Source organism: Capricornis sumatraensis, chromosome 14, assembly GCF_032405125.1.
Source record: "Capricornis sumatraensis isolate serow.1 chromosome 14, serow.2, whole genome shotgun sequence".
Lineage (NCBI taxonomy): Eukaryota > Metazoa > Chordata > Mammalia > Artiodactyla > Bovidae > Capricornis > Capricornis sumatraensis.
In genome coordinates this window covers 79732900-79753522 of record NC_091082.1, presented here as the reverse complement: position 1 = coordinate 79753522, position 20623 = coordinate 79732900, and the positions used below count along the sequence as shown (strand labels likewise).

General features: G+C 46.4%; 1 protein-coding gene across 2 annotated transcripts in view; it reads right to left on the bottom strand.

The window, feature by feature from the left end:
- Window positions 1–20623, bottom strand: part of KCNH1 (potassium voltage-gated channel subfamily H member 1) — a 420328-nt gene that overhangs the window by 108785 nt on the left and 290920 nt on the right. For both annotated transcript variants that reach the window (XM_068986173.1, XM_068986174.1), the window contains exons 8-9: window positions 10411–10610; window positions 3841–4093 (exon numbers count right to left, since the gene is read on the bottom strand). In XM_068986173.1, the coding sequence (XP_068842274.1) occupies window positions 3841–4093; window positions 10411–10610 (453 nt within the window). The remainder of the gene's footprint in view (window positions 1–3840; window positions 4094–10410; window positions 10611–20623) is intronic.

Sequence of the window (20623 nt, the reverse complement as noted above, 5' to 3'; positions counted from 1 at the left end):
TGACCAAGGAAGTCAACAATGAAACAAGGTCTGGTTGTGTGTGTGTGCTCAGCTGTGTCCGACTCTTTGTTGCCCCATGGACTGTGGTCCACCAGGCTCCTTTGTCCGTGGAATTCTTCAGGCGAGAATACTGGAGCAGGTTGCCATTTCCCACTCCAGGGGATCTTCCCAACCCAGGGATTGAATCCATGCCTCTTACGTCCCCTGCATTTGCAGGTAGATTCTTTATCCCTGCGCCATCTGGGAAGCCCAAGCTCTGGTTGCTTCGCCACAAGAGGCCCAGCCTGAGGCGATATGAGATGGAGCTGGGAAGCAATCATTTGCCTTCCTCACCCTCTGCAGCTCTTCCAACCTCCATGCCTCGGTGGCCAGACCCAACCCCTAATAGTGCAGCGGTTTAGCTTGGGGTGGGGGTAGGGGTGGGGGCTGATTAGGAAGCCCTGAGTGTGAGTGTATAAGAGGGATGGTACTGGTCTGAGGCTACACTCCTTGGAAAGGCATATGGGAAGTTATCAGGGAGGGAAATGGGTGAAAGACACCCTACACCAAATGATCAACTCAAATTCAAATTCAAGAGAGAGCCCACTAGTTGCTAGTTACCCTTCTTCTCAGCCAGGCAAATGTCCAGAGAGTTATCACTGAAGGAAAGTCCTCTTTACTGGGGACACTGATTAGTATTAAAGGTAGAGATAAATCATCTACCTTTAATAAATCTACCTGCAGCAATACTAAAGCAATGGTTTAACCCTTTGTGTGTGCTGTTCCTTAAGCACAATCAAATCTGACATCTCTGTGGATGAGGAAGGTAAGGGACAGAACAACTCTGCAGAGCTCAGTGGGTACTAGGAATCCAAATTTTACTTGAATGAAATTTCAGCCTCCATCCCCTGCTGAATCTCTGTCTCAGTCACCTTCCCACCATCTGCCAGCGTATGCTAAAGGAATACCGAGCATCTTTGGGTTACCCTGAGTGGAATGTAATCAAGAGGGCAAGTGGACTCAGAGCCAGGGGAGAAAAGAGGCTGGATATCATCTACTCCCAAATCAAGCGAAAACAAAGTTCAGGCTTTAACAAAGGATATTGTCCATGCCTGGATACTTAGTTTGAATCTCAACTCTAATTCAGTGTAACAATCTCTCCCTGTCTCAGTTTCCTAAGAAGGCACACCCAAAGATTAAAAAAAAAAAAAGTCCACAATGTGTAGCAGTGTCTGGCAAACTGAATGAGCCAGCAAACTACATATGTTACCATCAGGACCGCAGTATTGCTCAGTGGAGGTTCTAGAGTTTGAGGCACTCCAAGATGCTGACTCCATGGACCTCATCAACCCTGAGGTCCTAGGAAACTTCTCTAACCTCTCTGAGCTTTCATTGTCTCACCTACACAATGGTGATAATAAAATCACTTTGTAGGGTTACTGTAAAGATGAACTGAGGATCTGTATGCGAAACGCCTGGTGCAGAACAGATGACCATAAATGGTGGGTATTATTGTGGCGGCTCGCCCCCTCGGAGAGGCAAACATGCCGCCTAAAGAGGCGTTCTGCAGCTGCCACCAGCAACCAGATGAATGTCTCCAAGGCCACAAGTGCTCAAGCACCGAATACACACGTGTTCCCCCATGCTCCCGCTCCCCCGCCACACTCGCTATCACAGGGCATGGCACTCCAGCTCCCCAGCAGATCCTGCAGTCCTCATCCACTGACTTCCTTCTCCCCCACAGCCAATCCACCATCAGGTGCTGTTGATTCTATTTCTCAAGTATGTCAACTCCATGTGCTCCTCTGCATCTGCCCAGCACAAGTAATAGTTTAGGGCACCACCAGTTTGCCCTGAGATAACAAACTACCGCACAATTGCACCCATCTCACATGCTAGTAAAGAAATGCTCAAAATTCTCCAAGCCAGACTTCAGCAATATGTGAACCGTGAACTTCCTGATGTTCAAGCTGGTTTTAGAGAAGGCAGAGGAACCAGAGATCAAATTGCCAACATCCGCTGGCTCAGCAAAAAAGCAAGAGAGTTCCAGGAAAACATCTATTTCTGCTTTATTGACTATGCCAAAGCCTTTGACTGTGTGGATTCACAATAAACTGTGGAAAATTCTGAGAGAGATGGGAATATCAGACCACCTGACCTGCCTCTTGAGAAATCTGTATGCAGGTCAGGAAGCAACAGTTAGAACTGGACATGGAACAACAGACTGGTTCCAAATAGGAAAAGGAATACATCAAGGCTGTATATTGTCACCCTGCTTATTTAACTTTTATGCAGAGTACATCATGAGAAACGCTGGACTGGAAGAAACACAAGCTGGAATCAAGATTGCCAGGAGAAATATCAATAAGCTCAGATATGCAGATGACATCACCCTTATGGCAGAAAGTGAAGAGGAGCTAAAAAGCCTCTTGATGAAAGTGAAAGAGGAGAGTGAAAAAGTTGGCTTAAAGCTCAGCATTCAGAAAATGAAGATCATGGCATCCGGTCCCATCACTTCATGGGAAATAGATGGGGAAACAGAGGAAACAGTGTCAGACTTTATTTTTTGGGGCTCCAAAATCACTGCAGATGGTGACTGCACCCATAAAATTAAAAGACACTTACTCCTTGGAAGAAAAGTTATGACCAACCTAGATAGCATATTCAAAAGCAGAGACATTACTTTGCCAAGTAAGGTCCATCTAGTCAAGGCTATGGTTTTTCCAGTGGTCATGTATGGATGTGAGAGTTGGACTGTGAAGAAGGCTGAGCACTGAAGAATTGATGTGTTTGAACTGTGGTGCTGGAGAAGACTCTTGCGAGTCTCTTGGGCTGCAAGGAGATCCAACCAGTCCATTCTGAAGGAGACTGATCGCCCTGGGATTTCTCTGGAAGGAATGATGCTAAAGCTGAAACTCCAGTACTTTGGCCACCTCATGTGAAGAGTTGACTCATTGGAAAAGACTCTGATGCTGGGAGGGACTGGGGGCAGGAGGAGAAGGGGACGACAGAGGATGAGATGGCTGGATGGCATCACTAACTCGATGGACATGAATCTGAGTGAACTCAGGGAGTTGGTGATGGACAGGGAGGCCTGGCGTGCTGTGATTCATGGGGTCACAAAGAGTCGGACACGACTGAACGACTGAACAGAACTGAACAAGTCTCCAGCTTCATCTCTCAACCCCCGCCTTCCCTCTTCAATTAACTCGGCAACTACAATCACCTTTCTAAAGTGTAGATCTGATCATGCCTTTCTCTCGCTTGAAGCCCTTCATGGCTCCTCAATATAACATCCCAGTCCCTAATCTGGCTTCCAGAGCCTGACACAATTTGCCTAGAGCTCAGCTCCCTTCCTGACCCCACGTCTCACCACGCCCCTCCTTGCTGTGTGTTCCAAGCCATCTGAGCATGGCAGCTGTACAAATGAATCATGCTTGCTGTCTCTGTGTAGTGATTTCACACATGCCTTCCCCTCTGCTTAGAATACTCCTGTGTCCCTTCTCTTTTCAGTGCTAACTCCTGCTCAAGTTTTAGCTTTCAACTTAGGTGTCATTTCTTCCAGGAAGCCACTCCCAATCCTTGAATCCTGGGCAGGTGTCCCTGCCACTATATTCAAATGTCTGCTTATTGTTCCTCCCCCAGCAGAGCTCCTGGAGGACAAAAAGAAACATTTTTGTCATTGAAGGATCCTGAGTGCTTCGAACATCACCTGACACAAGACAGGCACTCAGACATGTGTTTGTTGGATAGATGCCTGGATGCTAACCACTGGGCCAGCCCTGTGAAGCCATCTCTGGTTGAAGGAGGCAGCGAAGCCAAGCCACCAGGAGGCCTCCACCCAGCAAAGGCAGTACCTACCTAGAATGGCCACCACCTCGTCATCCTGGATCACCTCCAGGGAGCCGGAGACCACGAAGCACAGGCTGTCGACGCTCTCCCCTGCGTGGTAGATGAGGTCCCCGGGGGCGCAGTGCACCGTCTGGAACTCCATGGCCAGCGCCCGCAGGCAGCCGTCGCTGGCCAGCCGGAAGGCCGGGTGCTCCTTGAACACCTTGCGGTTCAGGTGCACGCAGATGTCCGCTCTCATGTCCTTGGGGCAGATCTGCAGGACCTGGCACGGGAAGAAAAAGCATCAGCATCCTTGCTGTGGCCTCCAGCTCGCTGCTCTCTCAGCTCCCCAGGGGCCGAAGCGACACCCGCTAGGCTAGACCACACTCTTCAAGGCACCAGTGGACAAGACAGCCTCAGTCCCTGTGGGAGAGAGAGACAGGGGCCCCCAAATCTGTGCTAAATGCTCAGATCAGGGACTTGAGAGCCAAGGGGCTGGGAGTATGTGAGACCCTTTCGACAAGGAAATCCACGAAGGCCTCCCTGAGTGGGTGACAAATACAGTGACATCTGCATTGGGAGCCCTATGAAAGAAGAGTCCCAGCTGAGTCGCAAAGGCTGCGAGAGGACCTGAGCAACAGCCCGTGTGAATCAGGGGAAAGCTGGACGTGGGAGAGGGGGTTTCAGGAGGACGACAAGCTTGAGGATATGGAGACTTACGTTATGAAAAGACTTCGATTTTGCTTCTGAGTGGGATAGGGACACATTGGGAGACTCTGAGCAGGGGAGGGATGGGGATCCTCTATATTTTAAGAGGACTGTGGCAGCTCCAGAGTGGAGTTAGTAGGCCCTGACTGTCGGATGGCAGGAGTGGAGCCCAGGTGTTGGGTTAGCCCACTCCTGCAGGCCTCCGGGGAGTGGGGAGGGGACTCGGACTGGAATGTTGCCAGGGGAGCCAGAGAGAAGTAATCAAATCCCGAACATATTTTGAAGATACAGCGGACATGGTCTGCTGATGGACTGAAGGTGGATTGATTCGAAGAGAGATATGAAGTGATATTTACTGAGCACTTCCTTAGGCATTGCTATACACTTTGGAGTCATTCATTCATTTCATACTTAGCTACTGAACACCTTAGTGTATGCCAGGGATCATTCCAGGCTCTGAGGATGTAGGCAGCAAACAGAACGCCCTGCCTTTGTGTGACTTACTAGTGGGAGGGGACAAATAAAAAAGCAAAATGAGTAAAATTCAGCAGTAAGTGCTGGAGGACGATAGAGAAGGAAAGCAGAGGGAACGTCAGGAGAGGTGTGATTTTATATTTTCAAGTCTTATGTGCACCAGCTAATTGAATCCTCACATAAACTCTCTGGTGTAAGTGCTATTGTGGTACCATTTTACAGATGAGGAAACTGAGGCACGGGGATGATCAATAAGTTGCCCGAAGTTGCACAACCAGGAAATGGTAGAGCTGGACGCTGACAAGGCAGTCTCACTCCAGAGCCCAGTTTAGATACCAAGCACTTCCTGTAAGATACACCTGCCCCAAACCAAAGGGCTTGCACTTTGGCTCTCAAGGAACTCAAGGCAAACTGGGAACTGTAAGAGGCCATGTGGGTCTCACCTCCCCAAGAAATAAAAATTTCTCAGTCTTTCCTACAGGGAGAAACACTTCTCTGGACTAAATTTTTGCAAGAAACCATTCGTGGCCCCCTTACACAGCAAGAATGAAGTAACACAAGGGGACACCTCCAAGTGGACTTTTCCCGAGAAAGCAGGAATGTCCCTAAACTAACCTTTTCTCCCATCCTAGCCTGTGAACAAAACTGGGGGTATAACATCAAATGTGCTCAGTGGAGACATATCCTGGCGGTGCTGGTCACTTCCCCATCCTTGCTCCTCCACCTCAGCACAAACCGTCTGCCCGTGCTCCTGGTGCTCACCTCCATATCTGCAAGTCCCGCAGCCTCTTTCAAACCCAACTTCAACCTCACCTTGTCCTGGACAGCGCTGCCCCACCCAGCCCTCTGCAGAGCCGTGAGCTCTGCATTGGAAAGCGGGGGCCCGACACTCGGAATCTCCGTCCTTTGCTCTCTCCACTGCTCTACACTTCAGTGTCTCTTTTTTCCTCTTTATTTTAAAAAAAATTTTTTTTAACTGGAGGAAAATTGCTTTACAATGTTGAGTTAGTTTCTGCTGCGCGTGTGTGTATTAAGTCGCTTCAATCATGTCTGACTCTTTGTGACCACCATGGACTGCAGCCCGCCAGGCGCCTCTGTCCATGGGACTCTCCAGGCCAGAATACTGGAGTGGGTTGCCATACCCTCCTCCAGGGGATTTTCCAAACCCAGGGATCAAACCCACATCTCATGTCTCCTGCATTGGCAGGTCGGTTCTTTACCACTAGTGCCACCTGGGAAGCCAGTTTCTGCTGTACAACAATGCAAATCAGCCTAATTGTAAGTACATTCCCCTCCCTAGGGAGTCTCCCTCCCCTCCCTGGATCCCACACCTCTAGATCATCACAGAGAGCTAGGCTGGGCTCCCTGTGTTGTTTCTGCTGTTAAAAAAAAAAAAAAAAGCACGCTGCCAACATTGGGCTTCCCTGGTGGCTCAGCTGGTAGAGAATCTGTCTGCAATGCAAGAGACCTGGGTTCGATCCCTGGGTCAGAGGATCTCCTGGAAAACGGAATGGCAACCCATTCCAGTATTCTTGCCTGGAGAATTACATGGACAGAGGAGTCTGGCGGGCTACAGTCCATGGGGTCTCAAAGAGTCGGACACGACTGACTGACTAACACTTTCATTTTCGTCATTGCCTTATGATGATTGAGGGCTTCCCTCAGCTCAGTTGGTAAAGAATCCACCTGCAATGTGAGAGAGCTGGGTTCAGCCCCTGGGCTGGGAAGATCCCTTGGAGAAGGGACTGGTTACCCACTCCAGTATTCTGGCCTGGAGAATCCCATAGACTGTATGGTCCATGGGGTTGCAAAGAGTCAGACACGACTGACTTTCACTTTCACTTTCACTATGAGGATTAAATGATATTATATCTACCAGTGCACCTGGTATCTACCCCTTGCAACACCTCATGGCCCCAGCAAGGCACTCAATAAATGCAGGTCCCCTCTGTTGCTCTGCAGTGGCAGGATGCCAAGGAAGCGAGCATGTTCTCTGGGGGTGGGGCTGGAGGACTGACCGAGGCAAGGGAAAATCAGATGGCCAATACTTAGGCAGAGTGCCCGTTAAGTACTTCCCCTCCTTCAGACTCATTAAAGCATGACTCCTGGAAAAAGGCAGATTTAATTTAGATCCTTTCTCTCTAAGCAGAACACCAGGGAGTGGGGAACACTTGCTTGTCATATCGAAACTGTGCCGGGGTCTGAAACTAAGACTTGTTCTCCAGGTGAGTTCACCTTTCAATATTTCCCTTCCCTCAGGCTGAGCTTTGCTGGCAGAGGCATGGAGACAATGTTTTATTCATGGGCCCTGTTCCCAGAGCCACGGGAAAGCATGTATGAGGAGGAGAGGGGACTGGAGGGGAGAAATCACAGACCCTCTCAGCCACCAGCACCCCCATCGTCCTTGCGTTGGTCCTACATCGGCAGGGGCTTCTGAACACCTCTCTCTGAGGGAGGGTATCAGCTTGAGACCCTGCCATCTTCCTGGGTTACTTGCCCTTCTGCTTGGTTTGAGGAGAGAAAATTCTTGCTGGTCTCTGAGGCCTCAGAAGCCCCGAGGAGATGCCACCATGGAGGTTCATGGAGCCTCCCTGGGGGAAAGGGGTGGTGGGTGCAGGATGGGTACAGCACGGGTGCGGGAACAGGCTTCAGGATGAAGCAGATCTGGACTCCTGGCTTCCACTTGTTGGAGTCATGTGAACTTAAAGCTCTACTTTCCCCGAGTCTTCTTGTTCTCACTGGTGTACAGAATTCTTTGGAAGAGCCCATGCGCTGCGGTGTCAAAGACTTGGTTTGCTGCATGTGACTGGGTTCAACGCACAAGGGCTCTCATTTAGGATGGTGCCGTCACAGCAGAGCAGCAGGTCAGCCTGAGGGAGGCTTTGGAAGTTCTGGACGTCAGAGTCCAAAGGGTCTGAGAGGTCGGCCGTAGCCTTACAAGTCATCTAGTTGCCATGTGTCACAGACAAGGAAACTGAAGCTCAGAGGGACCCATGGTGGCCGAAGGTCCAAGGTCGTCAGCTAACTACTGTTAACGTCAGACTTGCCCAGCACTCCCACCCTTCCACTGCACACACATCCCCTAGACGCCCCGGTCATCACTGACCATTCCAGTCTGGAATGGAGGCGGCGAGGGCAGACAGGGCACTGGGTCTGGCTCTCTCCCCAGTAACTGCCTGCCAAGGAAGAGCAGCCACACCAGGCCGGGCTGGGTTCTGCCCTGAGCTGCCGCAATAATTCCTCTTCCATCAGGACCTAGGGAAAATCCCAGAGCCCTCCAGGGAGACAGCAGGCAGGGGAAGGGAGGAGCAGAGCTGATGAGTGCTGTCTCCCAGGGGCAGCCGCCCAGCCCAGCCTTGCAGTGAGGGCAGAAGAGGGCTTCTTTCTGGACAACCAGATTCCAAAGGCATCCTGGCCCCTGGGAAAAGGAGCCCCAGGGCTGAGCAATCCAAGTTCCTTTCTGCTCCATCAGCTGCCAGGCACCCACAGAACCTCCAGGGGCTGGGTTGAGACAGCAGAATAGAAAAACAGGAGCAGTGGGGCCAGTGGGGAGCAAAGCCAGAGATGAAGTCCCTCCCAATCAATGCCTGCCCGTCTGAGAGAGGAGGGCACTCCCATCTGGACTCGTCCTTCCCTCCAGTCTGTGTTTTACACTTGTTTTTTTTAAAGCAGTAGTAGGAAAAAGCACAAGCTTTGAAGTCAGACAAAACTGGGTTCAAATTCAGACTTTGCCATTCTCAACTCTGTGACCGGGAGCAATTAATAAAGTTAACTGGGCTGCTGGGTCCTCATACCTAAGAACAGTTCCCTCTCCAGGGTGGTTGTGAAGCATGTGAAGCAGGAACGCAGGGCCAGAAGTGCAGTTAGGTATCTGCTCTTAATACAACTTTAAGACGTGCTAGCTGGTATACGGTATGGTTTTGTTATCACTATTATTATAGCAGATAGTCAACAAAATCAAAGTATCCTCCCTTTGAAGGTGGGATCAGTTAAATTTAGTTAAATTTTTCCATTTAAACTGTCAACTGTCAAGGGACCCTTCTAATGGAGAAAGACCAGAGTGTGAAGAGCGGACTCCCAAGACACTGAATTTGGCTTTGAAGGTGTCTTAAGGCATTTTTCAACAGTAATATCATTCTGTTTGCCTCACTCTAACAAGGGAAGGAATCTGAATTCCCTGAGTACTTAGGGAATGGTGATTAAAGAGAGAAAAGCCATTCCAAAGACATAAAAAGCAGAGAAACACTAACCTAGGATTACATCTTTGATCAAAGAAAATATTACAAAGGAGATCATTCACAAATGATCATTCTCAAATATCTTTGTTCTTTCCAGCACCACCAAATTTTCTTCCGTTTATTGGAATGCATCTAGAATAATGCAACTTTTGGAGACTGGTAGGGATCTATTGCCATTTCCACTTCACAGGAACATCTAGAAAAGAGCCTAAGGGATGCTCTGGTCAAATCAACTGCTTATTAAGTAAAAGCCCTTGGTCAGTATCTCCCAGACTTGTCTAATGAACAGGACCCTTGTTCAAAATGCAGATTGTCCGTCTATATCCCACCTCATTCCTCCTCACAAAATTCTGATTCCAAAGGTCCAGGATGATGACTGGAAAACCGTTTTTAATAACCACATCCTAGGAGTCCCATCAGGGCCAAGACTAGAGTAAAGCTATAGCCTCGGACACAAAATTTAAGGAGATGTTAAAAACTCCGTCATCAGGACAAATCATGGGTTCATCTCTCAGTCGTGTTCAACTCTTTGCCACCCCACAGACTGTAGTCCGCTAGGCTCCTCTGTCCATGGGATTTCTGAGAAAAGAGTACTGGAGTGGGTTGCCATGGCCTTCTCTAGGGGATCTTCCCAACCCAGGGATTGAACCTGGTCACCTGCATTACAGGCAGATTCTTAACCGTCTCAGCCACCAAGGAAGTCCCCAAACAAATCATGGTGTGGTGCAATAGTCTGAAAATCAAAATTCATGCAATGAAAAATATATAAAAAATCTGAATTGGAAACTTTGAATCAAAAGTGGACTAGCAGCAGAAATATGTCATCTTGGGGCCTGAGGTGAAAGGAAAATCAGTAATACTGGCCATCTCACCCTGGGGGGCCCTGACTCTTACCAGCATATCAGCTGATAAGGACATCCTGCCATAGACAGACTGCTAGTCCATCTCCTCTTCCAGAGATACTGATACAATCTGCCTTACCAGTTTGTAAAATCTCTCTTAATTGCTGGTCCTTCAGAAAGGTTGATGGGCAAGCAAAGTTTCTGGAGGTGGGACCTGGGATTCCAAAACTACATCCAGGTGAGTTCAGATGCACAGCCGGGTGTGAGAACCGTCCGAGGTGAGGCTCAGGAATCCCTGGGAAGGCTGAGGGGCGAGTGGTTTGCCTGAGCCTCCTTACCTTCTCCGTGTCAATGCCCCTGGACATGGACCAGGTGGACACGATGTAATCCATGACTCGCTCGCTCAGCCCCTTGGGCACCTGGTAGAGCTTCAGGAAGTCCCGGACACTGTTCAGCATCTCATGGTACCTGTTGGTGTTGGCGTACATCTGTTGGAAAATGGTCGTCACGTTCCCAAAGATGGTGGCATAGAGGAGGGCTAGCGGCAAGAGGAGGAGAAAAACACACACGTGAGTGGTCCCTGAACAGGACCCAAGAACGTCAAACTTGCTCAAAGCAGGCCAATGGCCAGAGTGGCTGCTCCAGAGCAGACGGTCCTGACCTTCTCAGGAGAAGCTCAGCCCAGGAGACTCTGGGATTGGACCCAGAAAGAGTCAGGTGAGACTTTTGGGAGACAGAGAGAGGGTTAAGGGAACTGGTATGACTGGGGCCAGAACGAGGATACAGATAGCAGTGCGGGCTGGGGACAGGACGGTTGAACTGCTTCACGTATACTTGTCACAAAAAGTTTGAGCCATGCCTGAAGCCGCTAGGTCAATGTGTTCTTATACGCTCTGTACCAGCCCAAATCCAAGGATTGAGGTCACTCAGTCATGTCCAACTCTTTGTGACCACATGGACTGTAGCCTCCCAGGCTCCTCCATCCATGGGGTTTTCCAGGCAGGAATACTGGAGTGGGTTGCCATTTCCTTCTCCAGGGTAACCCAAATACAAATCAGCAAATCAACTTTTTAAAACTGTGCTGTCTGTCAACGACACTACCTGCCGGAGACAGGATGGGGGAACGTGTCCCTCAGTCCTGGCTCTCACACAGCAAACAACACAGCAAAAAGACAGACTTATAAAAATGGAATCACAGATAATTAAATAAGAGCAAGCCTGCCGAGAGCACTGAAGGATGTTAGATCTTTGTTTCATTGTTGAGGTGCGTGTTAACCCAACACGCCACTGCATTGTGATGCGGCTCCTGGGGGAAAAGCATCACTTTGATATGAACAGAATAGTCAGGTCCCCTCTGAGATGTAACAAGCACATACTACGTGCTACTGCTGCTCCCCCTACGTGTCCATTATGTCATCAGAAAACCCCACATTCTATGTGTAAACTGTATCTGCCTTTGGATGCTACCTCTTCCAGGAAGCCTCCCCAGCACTCCTTCCCTCCATCTGTCCCCATGAGGGTGACTATGAGACTTCCCAAGCATACAAATCTAACTCAACTTATCACACACTTACATCCAGATAAACTCATCATAAGTTGGAAATGTCTTAAGTAAAAAATGCACTTATACATGTAATCTACCGAGCATCCTGAAAGTGAAAGAAAGTGAAAGAAAGTGAAACTGAAGTTGCTCAGTCGTGTCCGACTCTTTGGGACCTCATGGACCGTAGTCTACCAGGCTCCATGGTCCATGGGATTCTCCAGGCAAGAGTACAGGAGTGGGCTGCTATTTCCTTCTCCAGGGGATCTTCGAAACCCAGCATCATAGCTCAGCCTAATTACCTTAGACATGCTCAGAACACATACATTAGCTTACAATTGGACAATGTAACACAAAGTCTATTTTATAATAAACTGTGAAATATCTTATGTAGTTTATTAAATATTGTACTGAAAGTGAAAAGCAAGATGGTTGTTTCCCTTTATGTTTGCATGGCTGACTAGGAGCTGCAGCCACTTGCCTAGCATCCCAAGAGAATCACTCTGTACATCACTAGCCCAGGAAAAGATCAAAATTCAAAACTGGAAGTACAGTTTCTGAAGGCATATCAATTTTGCACCACTGTAAAGCCAAAAAATCCCAAGTCAGAGACCGTATTTCTGTCGAGCTCACTCTGTACATACCATTTCGCAATTGCATTCTTGCTCACCTTGCCCTTACGGGGTGGTCCTGCAGGCTGGACTCAGCTTTTCCTTGCCACTAAACCCTGGGGGCTAGAGCTACACTGGTGCCCAACAAATGTGTTTGTCACATTAATGAACTGCATATGTTTTTGCTATGGCTTATTTTAAAAAAGAAGTGACTGAAATACAATGACAGCATATTCAAAAGCAGAGACATTACTTTGCCAACAAAGGTCCGTCTAGTCAAGGCTATGGTTTTTCCAGTGGTCATGTATGGATGTGAGAGCTGGACCATAAAGAAAGCTGAGTGCTGAAGAATTGATGCTTTTGAACTGTGGTGTTGGAGAAGACTCTTGAGAGTCCCTTGGACTGCAAGGAGATCCAACAAGTCCATCCTAAAGGAGATCAGCCCTGGGTGTTCATTGGTAGGACTGATTTTGAAGCTGAAACTCCAATACTTTGGCTACCTGATGTGGAGAGCTGACTCACTGGAAAAGACCCTGATGCTGGGAAAGATTGAGGGCAGGAGGAGAAGGGGATGACAGAGGATGGGATGGTTGGATGGCATCACCCACTCAATGGACATGGGTTTGGGTGGACTCTGGGAGTTGGTGATGGACAGGGAGGCCTGGTGTGCTGCGGTTCATGGGGTCACAGAGAGTTGGACACGGCTGAGTAACTGAACTGAACTGAAATACAATAAACTGTACATGTTAAAGTATACAACTTGGTGGGTTCTGACACATATACACCCATTAAACAATGAGCACAATCAAGACAGTAGCATATCCATCACCCCTAAAAATTTGGTCATGTCCATTTATAATCCCCCTGACCCTTCTATCCCCAAGAAACTGCTGATGATTTCTGTAGACTAGCTCGCATTTTAAAATATTTTATATAAATGCAATCGTATGGCATATACTCTCTTTAAACACCATACAATACCTCCATTTAAAGTGTACAGTTCAATGGCTTTTAGTACATTGCTCGAGCTGTGCGATCATTACCACAATCTAAGTATAGCATATTTTCACGCTTTGCCGAAGGAAACCCTGTTCCCATTATTAATCATTCCTCATTTCCCCCCTAATCCCCTAGCCCTAGGCAACTGAAAATCTACTTTCTGTCTCTATAGATTTGCCTATTCTGGACATTTCGTACAAATTAAATAATACATGTGGCCTCCTGTAACTAGCTTCATTTAGAATAAAGTTTTCAAGGTTCATCCACGTTGTAGCATGTATCAGTACTTCATTCCTTTTTATTGTTGACTAATGTCCTATGGGATGGATATTCCATATTTCATTTATCCATTCATCAGTTCATAGGCACTGGGGCCTTTCTACTGATAAATAATGCTGCTATGAACACTTGTGTGCAAGCTTTTGTCTGAACATGTTCTCAATTATTTTGGAGTAAAATGACTATGTCATACAGTAATTATGTTTAACATTTTGAACCACAGCCAAACTATCCTCCAAAGTAGCTGCACCATTTTACATTTCCACTAGTGGTGGAAATGTCTCCACATGTCTCCACATCCTTATCAATACTTGTTATCACCTGTCTTTTTGATTATTGCCATCCTAGTGAGTGTAAACTGATCTCTCTCTGAAGCTTTGGTTTGCATTTCTCACATGACTGATGATGTTAAACGTCTTTTCATGTGCTTAATGACCAATGGCATGCTTTCTTCGGAGAATGTCCACTCAAATCCTATGCCCATTTTTCAACCGGACTTGTCTCATTATTACTGAGTTATAAGTTGTTAATATATTCTGGATATAAATTCTTTATTAGATACGATTTGCAAATAGTGTCTCATATCATGTGGGTTGTCTTTTCACTTTCTTGATGGTATGGTTCACAGCACTAAAGGTTTTAGTTTTGATGTAGTCTAATTATCTGTATTTTCTTCTGTTTCCTTTTTTGCTTGGCTTATTTCATTCAGTCTAATTAGTCTGTGAAGAAGGCTGAGCGCCGAAGAATTGATGCTTTTGAACTGTGGTGTTGGAGAAGACTCGAGAGTCCCTTGGACTGCAAGGAGATCCAACCAGTCCATTCTGAAGGAGATCAGCCCTGGGATTTCTTTGGAAGGAATGATGCTAAAGCTGAAGCTCCATTACTTTGGCCACCTCATGCGAAGAGTTGACTCATTGGAAAAGACTCTGATGCTGGGAGGGATTGGGGGCAGGAGGAGAAGGGGATGACAGAGGATGAGATGGTGGGATGGCATCACTGACTCAATGGACCTGAGTCTGAGTGAACTCCGGGAGTTGGTGATGGACAGGGAGGCCTGGTGTGCTGCAATTCATGGGGTCTCACAGAGTCGGACACGACTGAGCGACTGAACTGAACTGAATTAGTCTGAGATTGATCTGTGTTGTTGCATGTATCAATAATTTGTTTTATTAAGAAAAAAAGTGTTACCTTAAAAGTAATTATAAATTCACAGAAATCTGTAAAGATAGTACAGAGATCCATGTGTGTACCCTTCACCTAACTGCCTCACTGGTTACAGCTTATATAACTGGAGGATAATAGAAAAACTGAATGACTTACATTGTTATAAAGCATAGCTATAGTTCTGCATCATTTGATCACATGTGTACATGCATGTGTACCAAGCACCACAATCAAAATACAGAAATATTCCATCACCACAGCCATCTCCCTTTTGCTACCCCTTTATACTCACTCCCCCAGCAACCACTAATCTCTTCTCCCTTTGATAATTACGTCATCTCAAGAACATCACAGAAATAGGATCATACAGTATGAGCTTTTGAGACTGGCTTTTTTCACCGACTAAAATGCCCCTCACGTCCATCCACACTGTTGCATGTATCGACAGTTCATGCCTCTCTACCGATGAATAGAACCCATTGTACAGACACACCCCAATCATCTCTTTTGAATAATCTTCCTCGGGTTGACAGACTAACGGAGGGAAAGTAAAAGAAAGGCAGAGATATGGAGGGAAGGGAAGGAAATCTTCAGGTAAATCTGTCTGGCAGCATTGGACACGGCTGCCTGGAAAACTGAAGACACAAATCGATCCAACAAGAATTGTAAATGAGGGTGGGAAAGCATGCTGCCAGCTCTGGACAGGTGCCAGGAGTGGTACCCATCTGAACAAAAGGAGCCAGATGAAAAGCAGAAGTCATCCAACCTGAAGAATGCAGACGCCAGCTCTTCTAAGCTTGTAAATAACCTCTAATACAAGAGGGGCCACAGCTCCTCCTGTCCAGCAATGCCACCAAGCGTGATCAAGGACAGTTTCGTTCCCAGGGAGTCTGACTCTCACTCAATGAGCCTGCATGGCAGTCCTGCCTCAGCTCGGTTTTCTGGTCCACTATGAACCAGAGGTCATCCATGCCGAGTAGAGGACCTTATTCAATTATTATTTACTATTATGAAATATCATTATTATCAAAAATGGGTACTTCTTCTCTCAATGTCCCTTCTCTAATTTTATGTGAAGTGGGGTTTATTGTTGTTCAGTTGTTTCTGACTCTTTGCAACTCCATGGACTGAAGTGTGCCAGGCTTCCTTGTCCTTCACTGTCTCCTGGAGTTTGCACAAACTCATATCCATTAAGTCGATGCCATCCAACCGTCTCACCCTCTGTCTCCCCCTTTTCCTCTTGCCCTCAATGTTTCCCAGAATCAGGGTCTTTTCCAATGAGTCGGCTCTTCACATCAGGAGTGGCCAAAGTATTGGAGCTTCAGCATCAGTCCTTCCAATGAATCAGGACTGATTTCCTTTAGAACTGACTGGTTTGATCTCTTTGCAGTCCAAGGGACTCTCAAGAGTCTTGTCCAGCACCACAATTCAAAGGCATCAATTCTTTGGTGCTCAGCCTTCTTTATGGTCCAACGGTTATATGCTTTGAATGTGTGTATTTTATTTACTGATGTCTATATATGATGTATTATGCCCTTAAATACTCGAAATCGAACTGGAAGACTTGAAGTCGAGCTATGACTTGAACGCATGTTTGAATGAGATGTGGGGAGGGAGAGAGGGAGACGGTCACGTCACTGTCAGGGCTGAACTCCACAGTGTGGGGAGCGCCCTGGGTGACTCTCACTGTGGATCAGTTGGGTCCTCCCAAGATGGAAAAGAAGTAAGAGGGCCTTTGCCAACCCCAACCCAAACTGTGGATTTGGATAAGAGCAGGTTAAAAAAAAGAGTTAAAATTCTATCACACTGAAGCTCTGTGTCCCACCCAGAGAAAAATAAGACAATATTCTCTGACCCTTAATTAGAAATCTCTGCATGGACTTTGGGAGGAAAGGCAGCAAAAGTTTTCATCTCTCTTTAGAAAGTTTAGTAATTCTTTTTGTATACATTATACATATACACTGTTTAAAGAGTTAAGTGGCTAAGATTTCATAAAATCCTTAGTCCCCTCAGCCTTCTTCCTTTTCACCCTATCTCCTCTTCTGCAGAAGCACCCACTTTCAAGTAGCTGATTGCTTCGCTACTAATCTCCGCATTTGAATATCATGCTCAGATCGCTGTGTCCAGATACTTTAGTTTCAGGTGTTATCCACTGATCTCTGGGAATTTAGCTTCCATTCACTTCCCCTTCCCTTACTTCCAATCTCACACTCAAACCCAATACATTTTCCCATTGTCCCACCCTCCCAAAATATTAGACCATCATTTTGGTTAGACAATTATCTGTTTATATTACAACTAAATGAATACCAGTCACAGATAAGTCTTGTGGTTACATTTCATGTGACGACAGTGGTTACTTTTCCTTTCCTGCAATGTTTTCTAATAATAGACTCTGTCTTTTCATTTGCTTGGTTTAGCTGTCACTAATTTGACTCGACTCCCCACAGATAAATACGTCTCTTCTTAATATGTTAAAACCCATTAGTTCGTCTATCCACTTCATTTCCTCAAAGAAGTCCTCCCTAGAAGCTTCAGAACTGTTCCACTGTCAGCTGTGTGGATGCGTCCACCCAGGAAGTCACTCCACCTATTGAGTCTGAGCCTTCGATGCCTGCGTCTTGTGTCTTCTGTTTTGGCTTATTCCTTTTTGTTGGTCAAAGACATCCTCTAACAGCTTTCTGAGAAGGGAGCAAAACCTTTGAGACCTAACATGTTTACTCATACTCAGTTAATAGCTTGTCTGGGTGTAGAATTCTAGATTAGAAATCATTTCTCCCAGAATTTTGGGGGCATTTCCCCAGTGTCTTGCTGTTGAGAAGTCAAAAGTATTCAGACCCTTCCTCTTTCATACTGAACCTGTTTTCTGTCTCCTCTCTAGAAATTCATTTCTTACAATGTTCTAAAAATGCATAAAGATGTACCATCTGCTCTGGTTCAGGTTCTGTCCATTGTGCTAGGCTTTCAATAAGCCTTTTCAACCCAAGAATTTATGCCCTTCATTTTAAGAAAATTTTCTTGGGTTATTTCGTATACTTTTCTCTCTCTCTTCTTTTGTTAACTTTCCTCCAGCAGATCAAAGTGATAAGAAAAGGAAAAGAGAAGAGAGCAGAGGGCAGGTGAGAAAGCAGATGAGCAGGTGGTGACAGCAGTCATGGGGCATGCTGATGGAAGGACCAGCATTAACAAGGACACTTTTTAAACTTCTAGTCAGCTTTCTTTTAGCACCTGGATAAATTTCTTCACAGTCCCTCAAAAGGCAAGGGAGAAGGGAAACTGAGAGTTTGTTCTGTGAGCCCCAAATATTAGGAAGCCCTAGTTGGACACAATGTATTAAAGGCAATGGAAAAGGAAGGAGGCAGCACAACCCCTAGGATCTTTGGTGGGACAGAAAGATGTTCGAGGAGGGAGTCTGCGCTAAGGAGTGTTGAACAGGCCTCAGCTCCTAAGTTGCTGGCTATTCTCTGCAACAAATAACAGACTTTTATCAGCCACACCCCTTCCCCTCTCCTGTCCCTCTTTGGTACGCCTACTCCAGGTGCAGCTCATCTACCTGCTACCAAGGGGAAGCAAAGAAGGCAGGAAACTGTCCTGTTGTTAGAAGGGCATCTCTGGAATGCCAGGTGACCAGCTTCTGCAGAGCTGTCAACTCTCACTAGCACACTTTTAATAGAACAATCTAATTCTTTGTTTTCTTTGATACTTATTTTTGGGCAGTGCCACGAAGCATGTGGGATCTTAGTTCCCCAATCAGGGACTGAACCTGCACTCCCTGCACTGAAGCACGGAGTCTTAACCACGGGCTTGCCAGGGACGTCCCTAGCATACTTCTAATAATCAATGGGCTAAACAGACTTGTAGGCTTCTCCAGGAAGTTGGTCATTATTCATAAAATTATTCCTGTTGGAGTATGCACTGCAACTTTTAATAAACAAACTTGCACGGCATAGTGGACTTCAAAATTCAAGAAGAAAAATAACTGTAAATAATAAGGTGCCCCTACAGCTGGCAAAGCTTATCTCTATCAACACTTAGAGATAAAGAATATGAATCTTTTTCCTTTCTGTAATCATTTAAAAATCATTGCCCCCTATTGGCAGTTTATGGGTCTATCCACTCTGACTTAGTTCAATGTGGAATTCCACATAATAAACTAGAATGTAAAGAAGACTCTACCCTCAAACCTATGTTTGTTTCTGTATTCTTAACACCCAGCAAAAGTTCATCAGGGTTTTTAACAGTTTGAGGGGGCCTTAACCCTAATTTCTGATTCAGTAGGTATTCAGTGGGCCCGAAAAAAAAGAAAGTTGCTCAGTCGTGTCTGACTCTTTGAGACCCCATGGATTGTAGCCCACCATGCTCCTCTGTCCATGGGATTTTCCAGGCAAGAATACTGGGGCGGGTTGCCATTCCCTTCTCCAGGGGATCTTCCCGACCCAGAAATGGAACCCGGGTCTCCTGCATTGCAGCCAGATTCTTTACCATATGAGCCACCAAGGTGGGCCCTAGAGAGTTTTCATTCTAACAAGTTCCCAGGTGATGCTGCTACTCCTGGGAACTTTGGGAAGCATGCTACTAAGTCTATCTTCTATTGCAATCCAAGTTTTAATTTACAATATGTTGTCAAACTCTATGGACATGAACATTAGTTTTGATTTCCTCTTCAAATAAACACGTTGGGTATTCACTGATTTTTCTTACTTCTTTTACGTGCAAAGGTAGATGGAAAGAGTTGCTTATCTATAAAAAGCCAGTTTCTGAATATAGACTATAACATTCTCTCTCCCTCTCTCCCCTCCTTGCTTCTTTAAGGCTTCTTCCTCTCTGGCTACGCAGCACCCTCAGGTTTCATAGGTACCAACAAGAAAAACTGAGGAAACAGAAGCTATTTCTAAATTTGCATTAAACTAGATAGTGCCTGAAATTCAATATCCATTAAGATCATGCCTCACTACAGCTCTTTTTTTTAAAATGAGGCTTAATTTCTTCTTTTTTTTTTTTGGATAAAAAGGAAAAAGACTTATATGAATTTCCCTTAAAACAAAATCACCAGTCTAGTCGGACACGACTGAGCGACCTCACTTTCACTTTTCACTTTCGTGTATTGGAGAAGGAAATGGAAACCCACTCCAGTGTTCTTGCCTGGAGAATCCCAGGGATGGAGGAGCCTGGTGGGCTGTCGTCTATGGGGTCGCACAGAGTCGGACACGACTGAAGCGACTTTGCAGCAGCAGCAGCAATCCTTAATTCCCCATTAGCCACCCATCTGATGAGCATGAAATGCTCATTAAGTCAGGTAGCTATGCTGGTGGGTTTGGAGGGAAAGTTATTAACACACCTAACATGGGCATTGAGATTTCCAAGCAGTTCAGAGACATTCTCCCACTTCCACGACATGAATGACATACAGAAAGTAGAGTCTAAGAAGGCAGAGAAAGAGCTCAGAAGTTGAATATTCTGCTTCCTACGTTAGGTGTAGCCCAGTAAATCCTGATCAGTGAATGCAGAAACCTGTGCACCCATAATGTTATCTGAAGGAAAGATGCTATCCTCAGAGTTACACCCTCCTGGGTTGAAATGTCAGCTCAGCCACTTAAGAGCTGTGTGGCCAGAGGCAAATTACTTCCTTCCCCCTTCATTTCTATTCATCTGACAGCAGGAAAAATACCTGTTTACCTCCCTGGATTGTTAGGGAAATGGGATACTGGGTTAAAGTGTCTGGAGTATGGAACAGGAACATACAGACCCCCAGTGTATCTATCTTTACAGCTCACTGTCCTGTGAAAAAGTGAAAGTGAAGTCGCTCAGTCCTGCGGACTCTTTGAGACCCCATGGACTGTAGTCTACCAGGCTCCTCTGTCCATGGTATTTTCCAGGCAAGGATACTGGAGCGGGTTGCCGTTTCCTTCTCCAGGAGATCTTTCCAACCCAGGGATTGAACCCCGGTCTCCCGCACTG